At 42.9% G+C, this 12,970-nt stretch overlaps 1 protein-coding gene across 2 annotated transcripts in view; it reads left to right on the top strand.

Annotated features, from left to right (window-relative positions):
* Plxna2 (plexin A2) overlaps window positions 1-12,970 on the top strand; it is a 205,636-nt gene that overhangs the window by 152,741 nt on the left and 39,925 nt on the right. For both annotated transcript variants that reach the window (XM_055609140.1, XM_055609139.1), the window contains 2 exons: window positions 1,503-1,599; window positions 4,519-4,709. In XM_055609140.1, coding sequence (XP_055465115.1) covers window positions 1,503-1,599; window positions 4,519-4,709 — 288 coding nt within the window. The remainder of the gene's footprint in view (window positions 1-1,502; window positions 1,600-4,518; window positions 4,710-12,970) is intronic.

The following is a 12,970-nucleotide window of genomic DNA, read 5'->3' as shown; positions in this document are numbered from 1 at the left end:
GAAGGACTTGACAAAGGTGTTGAGGGAAGCTAATTCGCCTGAGAGAGATAAAGAGAATCTGGGCCTCTTATCAGGGAGCTGTCAGATTCTGGGGTCACAAGCATTTGATAGAATTTGTAATCGGTGCCAAGTGCACAGGAAGCCAGACTGAGAAAGAGAGCACAACAAAGGAAGAAGGCAATGGAAGGCTGGGTGGGAGGGCAATGGTGATATGCCCTCCAGAGCTAAGTGACCATGGCTAGAAATGGGCGGACATAAAGAAGGACTGACCAGGAGACTTAGCAAAGTACAGTGGGGACTGGGCCATCCAGGACGTTTTGAAGGGCTTGAAAAGTCCTCTGTGAGGGTCAGAAGAACAGGAGACTCAGCCTCTGGTGGAGGCTTTTTTTTTTTTTTTTTTTTTTTTTTTTTTTTTCTGTGCTGTGCTATGAGATACCCAGGAAGATGTGAGCAGTTTCTTTCTTAGACACTTATCCAGGTAAAACCAATCTGCAGAAGGAGGGGGGGGGGCGGGGAGATAGCACAGTCAGTGGAGTGCCTGCCACCCCAATAATAAGGACCTGAATTGGGATTCCTTCATACCCATGCTGGTCACAAAGACTCACAACTGTAATCCCAATGTTGGGGGTGAAATGATGGAGGAACATTGGATCCCTTTGGGCAATTAGTCCAACAAAATCTACAAACTCCTGCCCAATCTCAGAAAATAAGTAGAATGATTAAAAGGATGTCCAGTCTCAACCTCTGGCCTCCATATGCATATACACACACCAACACACACACACACACACACACACACACACACACACACATGCATACACACATACACGCAGGCATACATGCACACAAACACATTAAAAAACTATCACATACACCTGAGAGAGAGAAACCAACCAGCCACTCTACAACTGTTGCACATGCCCTGTTATAGGTTCTAGGTATGAGATTGCAATGAGGACATTAATTTTGAGTCCCCACACACATGCACTCTAGAGAATAAATGCATGCATGAAAAATGCATCCTAGTGCCAGGAAAGTGCTGAACTAAAGACAGAAAATGGCAAGATCAAGAGTCCAAGACTAGGAGGGAGCAGAGGGGATGGTGTATGGGGGAGAGGTACTAGAAGTGATATCAGAAAGAACACAGGAGGATGAATGAGAGCTAGACTAAATGAACAAGGGTAAGCTCAAAGGGTGGCAGTTGTAGGGAGAAAACAACATTCCTTTTGAGATAGAGACTCAACTACTATACAGAGAGGAGCTTCAGCAAGTGTGTTTAGAGCTGATGGATTCAGTAGGAGAAAGTAGTGGAAACCTGAACCCTTTCAGATTTCAATAAAAACTAAAGGCTAAGCCAGAGACTTAGGCTGGCTCCTGGTATCTTTACTGACTAAAGTCAGGTATCATAGGGTCCTTTTGGGCAGCATGAGGAGTTGCTTTACACTCTGGTTTCCTATGAGACAGAGGCTTGACAAATGTGTGATTCTGTCCTGTTTCTGCAGTACGAGTATGATGGGATGGACATCAGCAACCTAGCAGTGGACTTTGCTGTGGTGTGGAATGGCAATTTCATAATTGACAACCCTCAGGACCTGAAAGGTAAGCAACTGCTTACAGGTGCAAGCTAGATCTTTTCATGACCTTGGGAAAGGCTGGGGTTGGAGAGATCAGAGCAGGCTGCTGCTGTGCTTTGAGTAGCACACCCCCTCTGCCAGCAGAGTTCTTCAGAGACCATTAAAGCAACATTTGAAGCCATCAAAGGAGTCCTGTTGGGAGCCTTGTTTTATTACAACCAGAGCATCCGCCAGGTGGCTGCCTGTTCATCTGCACTGTTTTCTGGTTCCTGGCAACTTTGAAGTATCCATGGCACCTGACCTAGGAGAACAGCACAGAGCATCCTTCCAGCCTCCCTAGAAATGTAGATATTGTTCTCATGCAGGCTCTCCTTCCCATGTTCTCAGCCCTGGTCACTGTCACAACACAAAGAAGGCCTGTAAGCCTGTGTCTAGTCCTGAGACTAGTAGGGGATTAGTATGTTAACTCAGGCTCACATCTGAAGCAAAGAAGTTCAGAAAGTGGGTCTGGGCTAGAGCAAGATGGAAACTCTGAGGCTCATGCCCTGTACACTCATATTATATTCATCCAGAAAGCAGGTCCTGGCAGGTCTACCCTCAGGGCAGCCCTTCAGAATGACCCATCTACTGAACGCTTGTCATATAAGGCACTCATTATGCAATTCGCTTGAAATTGTTTTCATTACTTACCTCAGTAACTCCAAATGTGTGCTATTATTATTCCCACCCTGTAGATGGTGAAGCTGAGTCATATAGTAAGTGTTAAGATAGTCTGATTTCAGAGCTGGCAAACAAGTTAGTACACACCAAGATGAGGGCCTGTTGCCGCTGCTGCTGGGCTCAGGGTGAGATTTGAAGCCTTCTCCCATCAGGAGCCACATGTCCTCTTATGCTTCAAGTAAATGGAGTTGTCATAATCTCTACTTCAACTCTGGGCACCAGGAGTGCAGTTAAGGGGATAGTAGGATCTGGAGGTTCTTCGGTGTCTGCGGAATACAGCTTCTTGTCCCAGGTGCACTGTAAAGTCACTGCAGCCTAATGACAAGAGAGGCCTCACTCCAGGTAATTTGTGTCTGCTTGTTCCTAAACCAGATTTTTTTTCTTTTTATCGCTAGAAGATAGATATTTTCCTTGCTTAGTCAGATCAGTCAGATCCCAGAGGTTTCCTTGAGATCTTGGAGGAAAATGGCCACCAGGTCTAGACTGGAACATCAGACTCTCCTGATACCTACCAGGCTCTGTAGGTGCACAAGCAGCCTTGACTTGCCTTCCCACTTGTGTCTACCAGATCCTCAAAGTAAGAGAAAGTTGTACATGGATTGGGTTTGGAGGACCACTGTGTTTAAGAATACAGGTTCCCAGACTCAGCAAACCAAGTCCCACAGCTGGTGCTTCCATTTAAACCATGCAAATTAGAACTAACTCTGGCACCTCTCTACATCTTAGTGTCTTCATACCCTCCCCAGAGGAAAGGAATCCCACTGCTTAGGGTCTTGCTGAGGACATAAGGAGCTAATGGATAAAAATTATATGATTCATATTTATAAATGCTCCAAAAGTACTTGTCCAAAAGTACTTTCAGATTTCCCTTGCCTTTCTTGTGCGTTAGAAACCACAGGCCTAAGGGTACTTAGGATTTAGGATGCTATATGGTTTGTGCAGCTGAGACAGGGGAAGCTGGACAGAACAGAGGTGTCAGGGAATGCTATGGAAGATGAAAAATGCTTCTCCCATGGGACATGCACATGACCTCCAGCAGAGGCCAGGTCACAAAAGCTTAGGACAACTTGGCTGAAAAGGATGAAAAGTGACTTTCTGAGTCATTGCTCAATATCCCCATGAGATTATATGCACATTCAGTGGCATAGTATTTACACATAACTGCAAATATCTAAATCATCTCTAGATTACTTACAATGTATAGTGGAATGTAAATGTGGGGAAGAGAGTTGTTACATGCTAGTTACCAAGCAGTGATAACACAGTATCAGTCTGCACTGATGATCTCTACTTTTAGAAGCTGAATCCATCAGCTAATTGTGTTCATCTGAAGAATTCACTTGGTGCTCTGAATTCCTAGTACTAAAAGAGAGGACTAAAACCTGGGCTCATGAAACAACTACACTTGACAGCTAGTTCCTCTAGGGCCTTCAAGTCAGTTAGAGAAAACTCAAGGCAAAATGTTTGCAGAATGATAGTGTGATCTATCAAGAACTAGTTTGTCTTCTTGAAAACACATTCTTTATCTACACTGGGATAAGCATGCCTCCTACTTCAGCTACCTGGACTTTCTTCAAACACAAGATGACTCCGTTCCCAGACCCACATAAATTCCAGGGTGCCAATTGAGATTCCTGTCTTTCTAGGACCCACCATCGGCAGCACAGGAAACACAACAGGATTCAGGCTTGAGACCAGTACCCACAGTAAGCTGGGAAAGTCACTGCATCTATTTGAGTTTCATTTTTACCTGCAATAATGAAATGAGTCTATATCTCTCATTTGTGAGAGAGTGTTCACCAACAGCATTAGAGTTCAGAGAAAAAATAATAGGTGTGTAGATAGCTTCTAGGGTATCCTAGGCACTGCCGAGAATTCAGTGTATAGCATCTCGTTCAAACCTTCCCATACCAACTTTTAGCTCCATGATAAATATAGGTAAACAGGATTCAGAGGAGTTAAATTCTTAGTCACACTACTAGGAAATGGAGAAGCCACACTTAAAGCAGGGATCTCATTCAGTCCAGGAGCAGAAAACTTTAACTTACTTTTTCTGTTCTGCCTCTGGATGACTGCCTCGTCACCTCATTCACTACCCAGGTTTCACTCTTGCAGTGGTGGTGACCCCGATGTTGTCTGCGGTGGGGCAACCTGTTGCACCTACAGGCAGAGTGCATGTGGTGAGCCTCTGAGTCCTATTCATGGCAGCCCCTTCTCTTTGCAGTGCATCTCTACAAGTGTGCAGCCCAGCGGGAGAGCTGTGGTCTCTGCCTCAAGGCTGACCACAAGTTTGAGTGTGGCTGGTGCAGTGGTGAGCGCAGATGTTCCCTTCAGCAGCACTGCCCCAGCACTTCCAGCCCCTGGCTCGACTGGTCCAGCCACAATGTCAAGTGCTCCAACCCCCAGATTACAGAGGTAAGTGTCCAACTTCCGAAAGAGAAGGGAACAACCAGAGATATAGGGAAGAAATGTACTTGTGGTTGAATTCCTGGAGAGGGTGTTTTCATAGAGAAATATGAAACATCTTGTGTGTCTGGACTAGGAAAAGACATAAGTGACAGGAGTATTGTCCATGCCCCAGTGCAGTGCATGATGGGTACATGTCTACGCCCAGACATATCAGGGAGGCGGCCCAGCTACAAGGCTGCGCTGGCTGAGCCAGGGAGAGGCCAGATACTGACTCCATGGTGAAGGAATATTTCAGAAAGTGGCTTTGTCTTTTCTCAGCAGAGCTGCCATTTGAGGAACTGCAAGGAGTTCAGAGGTGCAAAATTAGAAACAGAAGAAGTAGACAGGCCATATGTTAGCTATATACTATTTCTCAGGAATTTGTCTTGGTCCCAGTTTGTTTTGTCCGTTTCATGGGAATAAATAAAGTAATTAACTATATTAGAAAAAATGGTGTTTCCAGAATAGCAAGTTGATATGGAGAGAGAGAGAGAGAGATAACAACTGCTTGGGTGAGTGGCCTGAAGAGGCAGTTTTGTTTTACGCTATTTGCTCTCAGCTGCAGCCCAGTCAATAATTGTCAGTTTTCATTGAATCTAAATTGTGCATTCTCTATTAAGAACAAAGACCATGGAAGTGCCTTGGTGGCCACAAGTGCCTTGTGATATCAAAGAGAAACTATTTTTTGTCTTCATCTTTCCTGAGCTAATGCACTGTTCCTGTCTCCGAATCATTTACCCAAAGCCAATCTTATGTCATAGAATATTGAAAAATGTATTGAACTCCTTTCTGACCCAATCAGAGCTTCAGTTCAGTTCGAGGAAAACAGAAACCGCAAGATAAAGGGATGCTATAACCTTCACATGACTGACCACAGAGCAGATATTTAACATGCTTGGCTTTGATATATTTTATTGTTATAGCAACTGTCAGAAGTTAAGTTTTCTCAGAGCCATTTCACAGAAGAAGAAAACGCGTCCCAAATTCACACAGCAAATAAGAGACAACACTAGTATTTAAGCTCATAAAGTTACTTTAAAATTCTCCATGATTTATCAAAGGAAGATAGAAGTGGTGATGTTTTGCCTTAATTAATATTAAGTCAATTGCTAGCATAGACCAGATAGATGTGATCCCTCCATGTCAGGAGCTCCAACTCCAAATAGCCAAGGTGAGGCTCCAAAGTTCCAGAGAAGGAGTTAAACACAAGACTGTGGGAAGGAAGTGCTATGTGTCTTGTGTGTGTGTGTGTCTGCATGTGTGTGTCTGTGGAGAAGAGTACAGTTCATGTGATGGAGAGAACTGCTGCATCACTGTGAAGTTCTGTGACAGGAAAAGCTCACACAAGCATAGACCCTGCCCCCAGACACGGAGTGAGGTTAGTACTAGCTTACATTCAGATCTGGCCAGTGACCATGTCTGCCGACTGTCTCCAAGGAAGAGAATGCTGTAAAGAGTGCTGACATACTGGCACACTTCAGCCTCTGAGCTCATATAACTAGAATCTTGAAGTCTTTAGAGCTCTGTGCCTTAGCTGTTCTAGTGCTTTCTGGTAACTTTTGAAAAATTGTATTGCTTCATGTTTTGCAATATGTGTTTCTGCTGTGGTTGTCAGTCTCTGTGACTGTCAATACCCATGGTGTCTAGAACTGAAATCAGGAGAGGCTCTGTCATCAGCACTTCCTACCTGCGGGCTCTGGGACTGCAAAGCCTGGTGTCTTTCTGCTAAGCCTAGCTGGAGCTTTATAAGCCCAAAGGCAAGCTGTTCACAGTGAAGCCTGTGCCTCCACCACCTGCCCTGTTCACAGACTGGGGGCTGACAGGCTGCTGGCTTCACAGAGGACACCCAAATTACAGGAGGCTAATTAACCTCCTGAGGTAATTAGGCTATAATTGATTTTTCCAATGAATATATCAGCAACAGAAGGTGTTCTGAGGCTCCTAAAGGTAATTTTCATATTGAGGATGTTGAGATATAAAAGGCCATCTTTGCGAAGAGAAACACTTTGCTGGGCTCTAAACTCACTCAGAGATGTCACTCTACACAGGACATATGGCAGGGAGCACTTAGGCCTGGAATGACTAGGCACTATTATCCTATTTTCTTTGATGTTGTATCTCTTACCCCTACCCAGAAACTCCTTCACCTGTCAGTCCTTTTCTCTTTCTTCTAACTGGTCACTTAACGAAATAATTTCAAGTTTATAAAAAGATACAAAAATAATATAAAGAGCATTCATATCTTCTTTACCCAGATTTTCCAAAATTATCATTTTAAAGAAGCATAATGTAATTATCAGTTAATATTTATCTGGTAATATCCACCAAAATACATAACTTATTAGCATTTTCCAAATTGTCACAATAACATCATTTCTCTGGTCTAAAATCCAATCTAAGGTCTACTCTGGGAGCCAATGTAATGTTCCTTTATGACATTGTCTTGTCACTTTAATCTCGAATCCAATGTCCTAATAATGACCTTCATGGTATTAAAGAGTTTTATGTCAGTTATGTTGTCAGTGTCCCTTAATTTAGATATACCAAATGTTTCCTTGTAGTTTAATTCAGGCAGCATACTTTTGGCAAGAACCATTAAAAGAAAAAGAGCACAGAAACCAACCTGAGGGGCATCTGGCAGGAATGAGACTCCACCAGTTCTTGCTGATATATATAAACAAACATTTAACAGGAGGGGAGATATATCTTTACACTAGAATCCGAACTAATAAGTACAGAAAGAGTTGTGGAAAAAGAAAATCACAATTTTAATGTGCATAATTCCAACTATTTCAGAAAAGGATAGTCCTTAGATGCAAAGATGAGGTGAAAGTTGATGAGAAATATGATACTTATACAATCTTGAGCTATCTTCCCATAAAATAATTAGTTACAATGGGACCAATAGTAGCTTCTCAATGAAGAAATAACTAATCTTCCCCCACCTTAACCAAACGATCAGTGGTCACATCACCAAAGACTGCCTGAAGACCGCCTGATAAATATCCCCTGAAAGAGTACAACCTCTTTTCTGAGCCATTATTTTTACAATAACATTTTTTCAAAGAAATCTTTAAGAAGAATCAACTCATTTTCTTCAACTTTCTTGGCTAATCCCTTTGTGCTGGCATTGCTCTTTTTGGAATCTCATAATTATGAGACTTCTGTGTATTGATAATCTTTACTCATATCTCCCTTATCTCCAAAATATATGCTATCCTCAGTACTGCTCAGCCAACATAAACCCCTGACTATACGGTCCTTCTAGAAGGGAGAGGAAAAAGGAATCTGATTGTCTGCGTCCAACTATGGAGATAAAGTGTAGCTTCAAGTGGTGCTCTCCTGTCTATGAATGGAGGAATAAATGAGATGACCCCAGAGATTCTCCACTGTAAAGAAGGAAACGGACCCATAAGAAGTTATATGAACAGCTGTGTTCTTCCCTAATCGCCCCTACCCCCACTGTCTCCATAGCAACCATGGCTAATCCTAAAGATCTATCCATTATAGAAGCTCCATGCAGGACTAGTTGTACAGCCTATTGAATTTCCCAGTTTGCACGAACCTCAGGTTGGGGCCACCTCTGGACTCACTGTCTACTCCTTACCAACTCATGGCATAATAATGATGCTGTCCCATGGAAGGGCCTGTAGGGTTGCTCTTGTTTTCAAGTGTCACCCAGGATTCTGCGCACATGTCACCTATTAGCCCCTGGAATGGAAGGCATGCTGAGGACGGGAGAGCCAACACCATGCCCACCCAGCCATGTTTATACTTTCCACAGACTGGGCCTCAGAACCTAATGGAACCTCAAAGACAAACTTTTATGAGTCTCCCATCCAAAGACATGTTCTTGGAAGCTGTGAACAGTCAGAATTCAGCAGAAAGAGAAAAGAGACAGAATATGTTCTCAGGAAAATAAAATTGAAGAATATTTAAAGAAGCTCTGAAACAAGTGTAACAAAAGAACCCACTGTGGTTTCTGCTTTTAGTTCCCGGGATAGCCTAAGAAAGGATCGCAGACAAGGTGGTGTACATAGCAGAAATATATTTTCTCAGAGTTCTGGAAACTACAAGACCAAAGTCAGGGTGTGGATAGTTCTAGGTCTCTGAGGAAGCTATGAGGGAAGATCCACAGCAGGCGTCTCTTCCAGGTACTCGGCACCTGAACTATTCCTCATGGGCACATGATGATATTCTTTCTGTGTATCCGTGGTGGTGCTATGAATTAGGACTTCAACATATTAAGGGATTGATTTGGCCCATCAAAATAAGAATTCTGAGTAAAGAAAGAACGTCACAGCTCACTAAGAAATAAATTATTTCATTAGTGAATATTTAATTAGTTACCATTGCATGCAAGACACTATGCTTGAGTTGGAGGCTTGGGTAACACACCTAGAAGGACACAGCTTTTCCTAGCATAGCCCAACCCTGAACATTGACTGCTTGGATGAGATTGGAAAGTGTTTTCTCCATAAGCCATTCTGCTCCCTTTGAACATCCTAGAAAAGGAACTTCTAACCCACACCTTTGGCAACTGTCTCCTCTCTAAAAAATAGGACTAACAACAGAATAGTGTATCCAGAAGTAAGGAAGACACCACCTCTGACAAGAAGGATCAGAACTCTAATTTGGAACTTGACAATAATGAGAGCTTCCAATTAACATGACTTTATTCTGTAGACTGTTCATCCTCATCTTCCAAACAAGATGGTTGTAATTATTGCAAGACCCAGAGAAATGGTGCTTGGGAAAGTCAATAATTTTCCCCAAGTCACACATATCATTGGCAGCAATACAGAAGTTGAAAACTAGGGCTTTTTTGTCATTGGGATCTCTTGTGCCACTTTGCCACTTTACTCTACCCCAGAGTATCTGTGTGTCCTGCATTAGAAGCTCTTGGAAGACAACAGCAGATGTCAGGCTTACTGAGTACTTCAGCACCCTTTGGAATAAACCTTAAAGTTACTTGTGCTTAACTGTCTTCCTACAGATAAAAAGATTCAACCTCATTTCTATGAGTAGGGTAAATAGTTCAGGAATTTTAGGGTACGTGAGCTTAAGACAACCATATTTTTCCCTTCAGGCATACTTTCTTATTTAATGCCTACCTCAAGTGTTATGTGACATGTAATTTTGTTTTGTTTTGTTTTGTTTTGTTTTGTTTTTAGCCCTTGTCCACAAGTAGAAGTCAATCTTAGGTCCCCTGAGTTGAGAGCTGACCTTTGAGACATCTCCATCTAGTGGGGGAACACCACTGATATGCACCTGCAGGCTAGGACAGCCATCAGGCTAAGCAAGGCACAGAAGTCTTGAGAAATAGAGGAGGAATCACAAAGATGGTGCCTCAGACAGTGACTGGAAACTGCCACACTTGAAATCTGAAAGAATGTTCCCATGTGTTTCTAAACCTGCATGCTGCACGCTGCATTTCCCAGCAAGATATACTGATACCTGGCAACTTCTCCATTGACCACTGTATAAATTTCACTTATTTTCAACTTCAGTGACTTCTCTAGCTTCACTAGTCCATGCTTATAAAATAAGAATTCTATTTAACTTATTTCAGATACATGTAACTGGGATTAAAAAAAATAGTCAAGTATAAAAGAGTATCCCCCCCCAAAAAAAACTAAAAATAATTAATTTTTGATATTGTACATGTTTGAGGTGGATCCATTCTCCTGTTGCCCTGTTTTTCACGTCAAGTAATTTCAAGACTCTTTTCCCAGACACTCTCAGGTACTAATGCATTTATAGAACTGCTTGAGAAGCTTAGACAATTGTAAGTATTTAGTCAAACAACTGCACCACATATTTTTAAGAAACACAAAAATCTGCCTGCCCAGATCTGGAGTGACTCCGTGGAAAGTTACCAATAAAGAAGTCAGCCAGCTTTCCTGAGAAACCAGCTAGCACTCTGATCTCCTGTTCATTTATTTGCAGGCCTCATTAATATAACATCACTGCAACAAACAGCTAACGGGGGATGGTGTCAGGATGAATAATGGAGTCACTCTTCTGAGATAACAATTAGGTTTTGAATGTACTATCAGCTAAGAGAGCACTAGCAAGGAGTCACCCCAGGCAAAGATCTGCCACCATTGAAGCCATAGATTCCTGCAGAGATCCTCAGCCAGCTCTAATGATCATGGAAAATGTATACTCATAGGCATGCATGCAACATACACAGACACACAGACACACACCCATGTGCACACAAACACTAACAAGTTGGAAAAGCATGTGATCATTGGCTGTCAGGGACACGATGCTTAGGTGTGTTTGGGTAGAATGGAAACCTGCATGTGTACACTTGGCATCACCATCAGGAACATACTATGCTACAGGGTAGGAGCAAAGAGTATGGAGAAGAAATCGCTGGCTGTATACGAACAAGTATCCATCTGTCTGTCCCTAGATGTTCCTGACACAGAGCATTTGATACATGGTTGGGACTACTTCTTCCTCCCAGCCAGAAGTTCTGCTGTCAGTCTCTCCTTTCTCTTTCATCTTCAGAAGTGGAGATTTGCACCATGATGACCATACCCAGGGCTGTGCAGGTCACAAAGAGGCAGCAACTAATGCCACAAGGCAGGATGTGCACTTGAATCAAGTCTCTGTCAAGAACATTTTCCATTTGCATAGGAAAATCATCAAAAGCAAAGCCATTTTTCCTTCAGCCCTAAGCTAACCTGGTCTCTGCATGAATTTCTTGGTTCTTAGATGGTGAAAATAAAAGCCACATTCATTGAATGCAAACTGATTGATAGTTCTTATTAAGCCCATTTTAAAGATAAGAGTTGTGAGCGTTGATAGCTCTGTTTACATTACACCTGTAGTTTGTCTAACCCTCAGCTGCTTGGATCTAGAGCCCCCACATTTGACCTGGTATCATCCTCACTATCTCTCTTAAGCTCACTTAGACAAATGTTATTCTCTCTCTAGAAACAGGAGAGAAAAAGGAATTGAAAACAAGCTCTTCCAGCCTGTGCTAGGATGGGAAGAAAACCAGAAGGCCTACCTTTAGTATCATCTTGAGAGGCCAGGAATACATGGGTTGAGAGGACGGGGCAAGCCAAATTAGGAGCATGGACAGGGAGAAGGAAGATGGATGGTGGGAAACACTGAAAGGGGAAAAGAACAGGCGGAAAGACAGTGAACAGCAAAGCCAACAATGGGGTTCCTGGTAAAAGAGGGAGGCATAGCCTCAGCAAAAGAAAGAGGCTGGCTGATGCTGAGCAGAGGGACCTGAGGAGTGACTGAGGGAAGTGCTCATAGCTGGTGACTTCATCTCTGCAGGCTTGGGCACAGTTAGCTCAGACTTGTTACATGGAGACTAAATGAACATGTTAAATCCACTGCATTCTCTGTCATCCCATGTACAACCTTGAGCTGAGTACTTAACCTCCCTGGAATCCTGGAATGCGTTTCACGTCTGTGAAATGGCAGTAATAACAGCACTGCTCTAGTAACTTGTTTTGAGCCCTAAGTTGGATATACTATATAAAGCCCTAGGTGCAATTTTTGTCTCATTCTGAATACTTCATAAGTAAAGAAGCATCAAGTATCATTATAAAAAAAAATTTCATCCTCTGGAGATGATGGACTCTATTCTATTTCTTCTTGTCCCTATAAGGCAGGGGACAGTCCTAAAGAATACAGTGTTGCAAGCCAACCTTGGAGAATCCCTCATCAAGCTTCTCTGACTCTGAGGGAGGCCCAAACTTTGCCCCTCCAAGGTTTTACCCAGGCCCTCTCTGAGTCTGTCATTGTATGAAGCCAGCCTAATCACTTTTACCCAGACTGCCAAGCCCCTGGGACCTCCAGCACCTCCCACTTTGCTTTCTCATGTAGCCCTTTAGATCTGCCCCCAGCTGTAATTAATCAGCTGCATCTGCTCTTACCCTTGAGCAGCCTTGTGGCATAGTTCCCTCGAAATGTTCAATTAGTGGCTGCAAGAATGAGGGCAGTTGTAGCATCATTGTGCTGCTTTCCAGGTCATGGCACCCACAAAGGAAAACAAACATGACAGAGTCCAGAAAGAATACAAACTGAGATGAGGTGCCTCTAGGGTGCTCACCAGGGCTCCATTTGACTGACAGCTGTTGAGGTGGGGTCTGAGCATATAGAGAAGTGGATTCCCAAACCAAGGTTCCAAAAGCTTTGAAGGCTCCAATAGATAGATAGATAGATAGATAGATAGATAGATAGATAGATAGATA

This window comes from Psammomys obesus, unplaced genomic scaffold, assembly GCF_907164565.1.
Source record: "Psammomys obesus unplaced genomic scaffold, mPsaObe1.curated_primary_1811, whole genome shotgun sequence".
Lineage (NCBI taxonomy): Eukaryota > Metazoa > Chordata > Mammalia > Rodentia > Muridae > Psammomys > Psammomys obesus.
Note: the sequence above shows the minus strand (reverse complement) of the source record. Positions and strands in the feature narration are given on the sequence as shown.